At 33.9% G+C, this 10,903-nt stretch overlaps 2 protein-coding genes across 2 annotated transcripts; one reads left to right on the top strand and one right to left on the bottom strand.

Annotated features, from left to right (window-relative positions):
* The first annotated feature begins 299 nt into the window (after nucleotides 1-299).
* On the top strand, nucleotides 300-10,084 carry LOC124631905. Its single transcript, XM_047166540.1, has 5 exons — nucleotides 300-382; nucleotides 509-676; nucleotides 8,940-9,029; nucleotides 9,310-9,410; nucleotides 9,556-10,084. Exons 1-5 carry the CDS (start codon nucleotides 356-358, stop codon nucleotides 9,749-9,751), a joined length of 582 nt encoding a protein of 193 aa, XP_047022496.1. The 5' UTR covers nucleotides 300-355; the 3' UTR covers nucleotides 9,752-10,084.
* LOC124631904 lies at nucleotides 898-8,750 on the bottom strand. The gene is made up of 2 exons (XM_047166539.1): nucleotides 8,030-8,750; nucleotides 898-5,935 (listed from the first exon to the last, which is right to left on the bottom strand). The coding sequence occupies exons 1-2, from the start codon at nucleotides 8,116-8,118 to the stop codon at nucleotides 4,813-4,815; spliced, it is 1,212 nt and encodes a 403-aa protein (XP_047022495.1). The 5' UTR covers nucleotides 8,119-8,750; the 3' UTR covers nucleotides 898-4,812.
* Nucleotides 10,085-10,903: the final 819 nt, after the last annotated feature.

Here is a 10,903-nt window from a genome sequence, read left to right as displayed (position 1 = left end):
ACGTATGCTATATTTTTCCTGTTATGCAATGGAGAGTTACGCAAATTTGAACAAATATCACGCAATTTTCCGCTAATTATTAAAATAACGTAAACGTATAACGTAAAAGCTTCGGCTTTGCATAACAATAATTCCGCATTTCTATTGGCTTTCATGGATAATTAGGATATACCTACTTGATCAAGGAAAAAGGAACGAATGAAAAATTTGTCTCGTTATCTACGGCGCCTATATTGTTCGTGGTATATAACGTAGAGCGAATTGTTATTCTAAATCATTACTTCACTGTGCTCTAATAAAGTAATATCGTGACAATATTTTTAACAAAAAATACGAATCGTTAATTTGATCGATAATGGCTTTATCAGTTGTATTAACTATGGTAAGCTTCCTAATTCAAAACCTTTTTTTAATCCTAAGAATGAGTGAATTATAAATCAGTTACAAAATCAATTGTTTTACTTTATTACCCTAATTTGATATTTATATTTCATTTTTTATTTTACAGGTAGCGGTTCTTCTGACATCGAGTAACTCTAGTCCCATAGAAAACAAGACTCCTTCGGGATATGAAGTAAAGAATGGTAGTCTGTGGGATAATTTTTGCTTCGATAAACCGAAAGGTTACGACGAGATCGAGAGAATGTTCCAAGACCTCCTGCCTTCCTTTACACAAGTAAGTGGGTACCTTACCTTACCAAGTAATCTTTCAGACACCAACCACATAAATATTAAATATTTTAAAATTAACTGAAATAAGTAGAATTAGTAGTCAATTCGCCCGTATTTAGTTGGCCCGAAAATACCAATCGCGACTTTGAAAAAAAAATGTTTGTGTACCTATGCAACTCGCACGAATGTGTATTGGAGTGATGTAGGCAAAATAAAAGAGAACTGTTCAAGTCAACAATCCGTGTAATAATGTAATAATCTAGTGTGTGCAGTTACAAATATAGGGTTAGGCGAGCTGCACACTACACCTTCCCCCTTTTCAAAAAAAAATGATATTATTACATAATTCTTTTTTTTTTATTATTTACTTAAACTCAATTAATACAATGATATTATTATTAATTTTTTTTTTTTTTATTTAGGCTAAATTAATACAGAATATTATTAGACTTCATACTTTACAAACAAATCCAATAAAACTAAAATTAAACGACATTTTAAGTTACAAACTTTTTTGTATTATTTTTATGAATTATATATGCTTTATTATCCCTTAAAATTTTAACATTTGGTGAAACATCCTCTATGACTTTGTATGGTCCTAAATAAATCTTATCTAACTTATCTCCTACTTGATTTTTAATTAATACTAAATCTCCTTTCTTATATATTACTGAATTAATAGTTTTATCAAAATTCATTTTTCTTATTTTTTTATTAAATAACAAGTTGTTTCTTGCTTCAGCTTGTGCTCTTTGAAGTCTATACTTTAGTTCTAAAGGATAAGAATCAGGATTATATAAAGGATCAACATATGAATTTTGTTCTATGTTAGATGGTAGATTACAATGTTTACCAAATACTAATTCAAATGGAGTGTATTTTGTCTCAGAGTGGACTGTAGTATTAAATGAAAAGCACCAGAATGGAAGCCAACCGCTCCAATCTGTTTTATTATTATCACACTGAATCCTTAGATAAGCTCCTACAACCTTATGAGTATTTTCCAAACCTCCAAGAGTCTCATGATGGTAAGCTGTTGAATGCAGTTTTGTTATATGCAATAAATTGCAAATTTCAGTAAATACTGATGACATAAATTCTGTTCCCTGGTCTGTTATTATTTCTGTAGGGATACCATATCTAAGAATAAAATTATTTACAAATGATCGTGCTACTGAAACTGTATCCTTCTTTTCTAAAGGGTAAGCTTCAACATATTTAGTCAGATCACATTGTAATGTCAAAATATATTTATAATTAAAATTGTCTACATCTAATGGACCCATTAAATCTAAACTAACTCTCTCAAAAGCAGTGGATGCCGTGGATGTGATAATCATTGGCTCTTTCGTATGTCGATTGGAATGCTTTTGAATCTGACAATTTTTACATTTCTTTACATATTCTGATACGTCATTAGTCATTCCTGGCCAATAATAATACTTCCTAATATTATTTAACATTCTGTTTACCCCCGCGTGGCCACTGGTGGGTAACAGATGGAAGTCATTTAAGATCACAGTCTTTGTATCTTTGTCAGTAATTCTTGTCACATCTTTAATAACAAGTAACTTGGGGAAACCATCCAAATGACTCATTTCCTTTATAAAATTGTTTACAAATCGTTCATATTGCTTATTTTTAATTATTACGAGTTCGTTTATTTTGATTTGCTTGCAAAGACGTTGTAATTCTCTCGTTAACACACTTACGGTAGACAACGATTGAGAAATAATAAAAATTGCTGACTTTTCAGGCACGAATTTGCAGTTACCATTATCACTATTAAAATGTTTTAATTTTTCTATCTGTTTAAGTGTATTTTGATTACAAAATAGAATCAATTCAATGCTGTCAATAGGTCGTTTGAGGATTTCCACTACTTTAGGTTGATCAGGCTTTGAAGTAGAGGATACCTCCGTAGTCATGTCATTGTTATCACAGTCAGTACGTAACCTACGAGCCTGTGCTCTTGTTATGACCGATACTACATGCTGTTGCATTTCCTTTAAACTGTTGGATGTAATAGGTATCCGGCTCAATGCATCTGCAGCTGCGTTGTGCCGTCCTGGGACATAACTGATTTCAAAATCGTACTCCTCAAGATATAATCTAAACTTAGTTAAACGGCTTGAAGGATCGGTCATATTAAATAAGTAAATCAATGGCTTGTGGTCAGTTTTTATATAAAACTTTTTCCCATATAAATAAGGTCTAAAATGTCGAACAGCCCAAACAATAGCAAGTAATTCTAACTCAATCACAGGGTATCGCGTCTCAGCTGGTTTCAAGTTACGGCTGGCATATGCAACTACCTTGCCATTACTATTAGACAGTACGGCGCCTAATCCAAGTTTTGATGCGTCAGTTTGTAACGTAAAATTATTTTTGTCACTAAAGTCTGGATAGTCAAGTACAGTCGGACTAATGAGTATATCTTTTAACTTATTAAATGCTCTCTCGCATTCATCACTCCACACAAACGGTACGTTTTTCTTACATAACGCATTCAAAGGATAGGCTATTTCCGCAAAATTTGGAATAAAACGCCTATAATAGTTAGCGAACGCAACAAACCTCTTGACTTCGTCTACATTCTGTGGGACAGGGTATTTTTGCAGGCATGATACTTTTGATGGTTCGGGAAATATACCTTCTGAAGTGATTTTGTGACCTAAATAAACTATCTCCTTACGCAAAAATTCACATTTTAATGGATTTAACTTCAAATTTACTTTTCGTAAACATTCCAAAATTTTTATGAGGTTCTTGTTATGCGTTTCAAGACAGTTACCTACAACAATACAATCGTCTTGGTAAAGGAAACATGATTTGTAATTTAACCCTGACATCGCTATAGTCATAAGACGTGCAAAGGCACTTGGAGATGTCTTTAATCCCATTGGACATCGTTTCATTTGATACTGCCTATCTGTTGTGAATGCAGTATATTTTCTAGATTTTTCATCTAATGACAGCTGATAATATCCTTGACTGAGATCTAATTTTGAAAAATAAATGTTGTTTGATAGCGAATCTAGGATCTCAGTGATGTTAGGTAACGGAAACTTATCATCTTTTATCCTATTATTGAGTTGGCGATAATCTACTACAAGTCTCCATTTCCTTTCTCCTGACCTATCTGTCTTTTTAGGTACTAATAAAATAGGACTTGACCACTCTGAAATAGATTCTTCTATGATATCATTTTTAATCATTTCATCTATTTGTTTTTGTACCTCGCCTTTCAACGCTTTTGGCAATCGATAAGGCTTGACATATGATGGAGACGCGTCTTCCTTTAGTTGGATTGAATGCTCTATTAAATTAGTTGTTGTGAGCGTATCTCCTGGTAAGTGAAAAACATCTGCATACTTGGCACATATTTTCTCAATGCTTATTTGCTCTTCTTTATTCAGATATGCATGTAGTTGCAAAGTAGCGAGTAAAGTTCTAACTCTATCAACAGATAAACAATCGTCATCAAACTTACAAACATAAAAGTTATCTAGACAACTAACAGTTAATTCTGAAGTGTTTATACTAACTGAACTATCTGTTGTATTTAATATCCTAACAGGAATAAATCCATTATGTGGCTTCGATATTACTCCCGCTGTGTACACTCCTTTATGAACTTCTCTTGACAAAATGACGCAATCACAATTTTGTGACGTCGGGATGTGTTTGATGACTTCGCAACGGGGTGGAATTATAAACGTATTTTTGTTAACATTAACACTAACAGACTCGTTTTGGGATTCTAAAGTCAGTGTACCATCTTTGTAATTTAATACTGCGTTATATTGTTCGAAAAAATCCTGACCGAGTATCCCCTCTGCGGCGCAAGATAAATGTTCAAAAATGTGAAATTTATGATTAAAATTCACATGGTTAATTGTAATATTTAAATAAATATATCCCATAGACTCTAAATTACCACTAATTCCTTTTATAACTATCTTATCCTGTTCTACCAAATTCAATAACTGCCTATGTCGCGACAACCATTCATACTTCAGTACACATAAGCTAGCCCCACTATCGATTAACAAACTAAGATCAATATTACTATCGTTAAGTTGACAATTAACTACACAAAAATTATTATAACTAAAAATAGAATGAGTACACTGTTTAGGTACGAAAAAACTCTAAATTGTCATTATTATTTGCGACATCATTGCGCAAGTTGTCTTGGCCATTGGACTCTTGCGTGTTATGCTGAACACGCTGATAACGCATCGGACGGCCGCGAAAATGCTGACGCTGGCGCTGACCGCCTGAGTGTTTGCCGCGATTTACGCTATGTGAAGTTCCTTGACCTGTGCTATTTTCATAACAATTATAATTACGATTATAATTATTCTTGGTGTTATAAAAATGCCTATCTCCTCGGCCTCGGAATCCTCTGCTGTTTCCGCGTTTAACATTGTGGTTGGCTCTAAATTGCATAACCTGCTCTTGTGGGTGGAGAGATATAGACTGCTCGTCTACTGCAGCTGTAATAGCTTCAGATAAGGACGCAAACTGTCGCGAGGCAATGATAGTGCTGAGCCGTTTGTCGGTCAAACCATCGCTAAACCTTTTAATTGCAGTCCTTTCATTGAGAGGACGCAATACCTCATATGCATCGCGCTTCTCGTTAGCCTGAGCAATCGTCAAATTTACGAACAACTCCTCGATCTCAGATCCAAATTTTTCTATAGTCCTGCGACCTTGAGTAGCTCTAAATAATTGGGTTTGTAATGCTACCGCCGATTTTTTCGGTAACAAATAAAAGCGAATATCTCCTACCAAACTTTCAATGTCAGCATACGTAGTTTTAAGGCGCAGTTTTGCACTAGGAGAGAGACGTGTTTTTAATACGAAGTCTATTAATTTACTTCTACTGTCGTCATTGATGAGCGAACTATAAAGAAGAATACCATCGATAAGTTGGTTTGTCACCTGCTCCTGGCCATTCATTACCGGCAACAGGGAAATTGCAGTTTTAATATCAAATGAGTCTGACATTTTTGTAACACAGATAGAATATTCTATCAAATCTCTATCATTAGTTTGACTACTACTATCTCTCAAAGAAAATAAGCTCTTTATTTTCGTAAAATTATGTCGTATCTCATCAATCAATATTTGGCAAATGTCACAAGATTCTTTATCTAGCTTCTGATCTTTAACTTCTTGATTCAGTTGAGTCAAAATACACTCCAATTTACTATATTCTTTTTCAGCTTCTTCTAGTTTCTTAAAACCTAAAGGACATTGTTCAATTTTGGCCTAAGAACCGATGTGAATATAAATTATACTATAATTTTCATTTATTTTTATATTGTTTGAAACATATTTTAGTATTCCACGGACACTTCAAATAAATAAATTCCAAATAAAAAGTTGGGTCACAATTATTGATGCGTTATAAAATGTTTCCGTCAGCCAGTGCTGCCAGTTTCGGAAGTTTTCGCGATTTCGGTAAATACGGATCGAATTGAGAACCTCCTTTCCGAAGTCGGTTATTAAAATAAGTTGCTAACACTTTATTCATTTAAATACCTAAACTGACTAGCTAGAAAAAAACTAGTATTCTATATGTTTTAAGCGAAATCGCGAATTTCTAGCTTGGCATTCGAGTAGGATTATAGTTTTCGTAATTGGCAACACTGGTTTGCTAGAAGTCAGTTTGATTGCTTTGCGACTTTCGTTTCTTTTATGATTTTCTATGCGTTTCATGGTTTTATTCTAACAACTTTGGCTTGATTACGCACTCCGATTAGATTGCGTACTTGATAGACTCGGCTGTGTGTAAAGGACTGGATTTTCCTGGCATTTTCGGATATTGCTGTGTCTGTGATCGAATTTAGTTGTATTATAATTACAACAATGGATGCAGAATATAGTATATTGTATAAATTGTGGATCTGCTGGAGGTTCTTTAGTATTAGAAAACGAAGATATACTTCGTTGCATACAACAATGGACTGTTCCCCGTATGGTAAGTGGTCTACGAAAGTGTTTTTCTAATTTTGATAAGAATGTTACTACCTACTTATGTTTTCATAAGCACACAATTTCTCGGTTTTCAAATCAATTGCCACAATTGCAAGTTACTTGACATTTACTAATGTTTTATTGTATTTATTTATTACAGGTTGAAGCTCATGACCTTATATGTACGACGTGTTGGTCTGAAGCAGTCGAGCATAATAAGATGCAATGCACTGTTGGACGCAATTGTGTACTTTGTAAGAAGCTCCTACCATCAGGCGTTACTGTTGCAATTGTATCGTTGGGCGTAGAACAGTGGGCTGTTGTGCCCACATAATGACTATTATCTGGTATTTAAGCTGGGCGAGATATCAAAATTCAATTGAACTCCCTGCTCAGTTCTTAGATAATATATTATTGAGAAATATTGATGATTAAAAACCTTTAATTGAATATAAAAATTGTTTTTATTGCACATCCTCGAAAACCTCTTTCATTGTTATTGGTAAACCTTACTTTAACTGTTAAATTATTTTGTGTGGTAATGACATTTTTAGTATGGTCTGTGCCTTCTTGGTAATAGACCGCGGGTTCGATTCCCGCCTTATGGCATGTAGATAGCTAGGTAACTGTCTAATATAAAAGTAGTAACAATCATTTAAATAAATAATTCTCCATCGTAATAATATCGATATTTTATGAATTGTGGTGAATGGAACTCTTCCATTTTGGATACTTATGCGTTTTATCACAAATCCAAAGTGGATTCACTATATATTAAGAAACGTAACGTTGAAAGCAAAAGCGTTAAGGTAGTTGTTTTTCATAAAAATTCTAAGCATTTATGAAAACTAGTCACACGCCCCGTCTTCGCACGGTGGCAATGTAAAACCTTGGTGTAAACCTTCCTCTTGACCTACTCTATCTATTCAAAAAAATCGCATCCAAATCCATTGCGTAGTTTTAAAGATCTAAAGCATTCATAGGGACAGACAGAAAATGCAACTTTATAAAATGATCATTGTCAAAGAATTATCTTAAACTTGACTAGGTACTATCTCTTTTCCTAGTATCTAGTAGAGTAGTCTTTTCCTAGATCTAGAAGAGAACATATAGAGCTGTACATAGTATTGTTGATATTTTGTATAGTGTAGTTTGATAATACTACTCTGATATTTCACGCAAGCTTGGTTATTTTTTATTTATAACCTCAAAATATTAACTTTTTTCGTAATTATTTTAGTTTCCTGAAGTGTCCGTTCGTGAAAACTTATTTCCTAGGATTCCATATAATTTTAAGAGTTTATAGAAGTCACTTTCCATTCGAACGGTTCTTAGGCAGAACATGTATGGAGCCGGAACAATGTCCTTTCCTGTACGTCCATTTGGACCAAGTTTTATTACATATTCTCTTAAATATTTTAACTTAGCATGTAAATCTCGCAATTGTTGTGACATAATTTCCTCAAACTGAATATAAAGTACTTATGCATGACCTTAATAATAACATTTTAAAACAGCGCTTTATAACAAATAACGCAAAAAAAAAAATACAAAAGTGGAGAAAAACTTACATTGCAGTAGGCACGTATTTACTGTCAACGTATATGCAGGTCATGACGTCTCACGTAGCGCGGGTGAATAAACTCCTCAGCATTGGACTCGAACTGACTCCCAGCTGCTCCTCACTGGACCCGTACAATTTATCTCCCGGCGCCCTGCATATCCTCTCATCATAAGGCTTGAGCATTCTCCCGGCTCCCGGCAGCTACATCCTTTTCTGTCTTCTTGTATTGTTTTCATCGCTTCGTCCAAATCTTCTGTGAGAGTTTTTTTTTCTGTAGTCGAAAATCTTCTGTAGCTTGAAAATCTTCTGTAGCTTGAAAATCTTGCCTTTCTTATTTCTCGTCGCCACAAACTTCTATTCTTCGTAATTGTATTTCTTCATATTTATTCAGCTACTTTCGTATTTTACACATGTTGCAAAATTTTAACTGCTGGCTAAGGGTCGCCATGTATTGGAGTGATGTAGGCAAAATAAAAGAGAACTGTTCAAGTCAACAATTCGTGTAATAATGTAATAATCTAGTGTGTGCAGTTACAAATATAGGGTTAGGCGAGCTGCACACTACAAATGTTATTATAAAGTGGGCGAATCAACCCCTTCTAAAAATGTGTAGTCAATTGACTACTAACGCTATGAATGTCCTCAAAATAAACTTGCACATCATTTTGTGATATCGTACATAAGTATTATTTACGGAACTATCTTTTCACAGAATATCGACAACGTGCATAAAAATTGGTCCAGTGACGATACATTTTCACCAGATTACTTAGAGAATGATAACTGTCCATACAAAGCTACGGTAAGGGTTTACATATTTATAAATAAAATATAGATAAAAATAGTCTATATTCAGACTTTGTTTACAATATAGAATAGAAAGTTATCCAAAAGAGAAACAAAGTATCATCTAACAACTCTGATGAGTTAGTGACATCAACAACCTGGTCTGTTTGCCCAATCCACAGATTAAGCGTGCCTGTATTGCTTGTAACAACGAGATAATTATCATTCTGAAATATATAAATTGTTGGAAATAACTGCTGGGGTGATTTTAATTGTTTAATCCATTTGTTTTACAGTGGGAATCAGTTTACTGCCACAGGGAACCTAATCAAACGAATCTTGATATTATCGTGCAGGCTAAAGCCTTTCCTCAAAAGTTGTTGAAAGTGCAGTGCAAGTGAGTAGTTTAAATAACCTTTAACGTCTTCTAGAAAACGATATACCTACTTCTGCTATACTTAGACAGTAGATATGTATGTTTAAATCACTTTAAAAGAGAAAGCCTTACGGTAAATAATAACTTTACATGTTTGGTGTTTCAGGCATACTGACGGCGCACCTGGCCTCGGAGGCAAATGCTTCACCAGCTTGGGATTTGACAACTTCGAAAAACAATTTCAGTGTCGCGAAACTATTGCAACGCGAAGTCTAGTACTATACGACCCTGAAACACATAAACTCAAGATGAAAGACTACTCCATTCCAGTTTGCTGCTCATGTCGAGCTGTAAGATTGTAAAGATCAAGTTTGGCAAAACAAGAAAAAGTTTCAGTATGATTTAGGCAAAACGACGTTACCAATTTCAGGAATTTAATGTTTGTGTTATTTTTTTTCTCAAACCTAAAAAAGCTATAGGTACTTGTACTTTACTGAGTAGGTCGTTTCTACACGTACATAGCTTATAAAAGTTTTCGAAGACTGAACCAATATAATATGTAATTGTATAACATGAGCGAGCATTTTATACATTTCTGTTAATCTTAAGAGATATATATAATATTATTTATTATTTATGACGTAAGATAAATTATAATCTTTGTATTTTCGCTTTAAATAAAAGAATGTGCACAATTTTTAGTTTTTCATTTGTCACAAAAAATGATTTTAGTTTCAGATATAAATATATAGTTTCTTATAATTTCTGCCTGATACAGAAAACACAAAATCTAGTTATCTATGATTTTAGGATTTAGCGTTACACCCTTTAAAATCAGAGGTCAGATATCTTTTCTATATCTACTTTTTAATTGTAACTTATATAAGAGCCTATGCCTGCCTATTTGCTGGGTGCAATAAATAAATTCTGGAGATATTATTTCCACGGTAAAGTTATTCAACGTACAGTTATTAATTTATTAAGAAGTAGATAATTGATATCTAAAGACATAACTTCGATTGATTCGATTATTTAAGAACTACGGAAAACACCACATGGTTTGAAGGAGCACAGCTGCAATGACCTACCAACTTTACTTTAACATTGAGCCTATGTATCACTACGTAGTATAAAACAAAGTCGCTTTTACTGTCCCTATGTCCCTTTGTACGCTTAAATCTTCAAAACTACGCAACCGATTTTCATGCAGTTTTTTTAGTAGATCGAGTGATTAAAGAGGAAGGTCTATATGCATAATAACATCCATTAAATTGTGGGGAAATATTGATATCCCGTGCGAAGCCGGGGCGGGTTACTCTAGTACTTGTGACAAACAATGATTCGATTTCAATACCATTATTTTATTGTAGAACATTATTAAAAGTTGCTAATGCATCTGGCTTCAATGCACTTATGATTTCCTAGTACTTGTATGCTTGTAGTAAGTAGTTTGGGAGTCCATGTTCGCGTTTCAACCGTTTGCTAAGCGGACGTTCAGTGGCCGATGATGTTTG

The sequence above is a fragment of the Helicoverpa zea genome, chromosome 7 (genome assembly GCF_022581195.2).
Source record: "Helicoverpa zea isolate HzStark_Cry1AcR chromosome 7, ilHelZeax1.1, whole genome shotgun sequence".
Classification (NCBI taxonomy): Eukaryota; Metazoa; Arthropoda; class Insecta; order Lepidoptera; family Noctuidae; genus Helicoverpa; species Helicoverpa zea.
The sequence above is the reverse complement of the archived record's forward strand: the minus strand, read 5'-3'. Positions and strand labels throughout refer to the sequence as shown.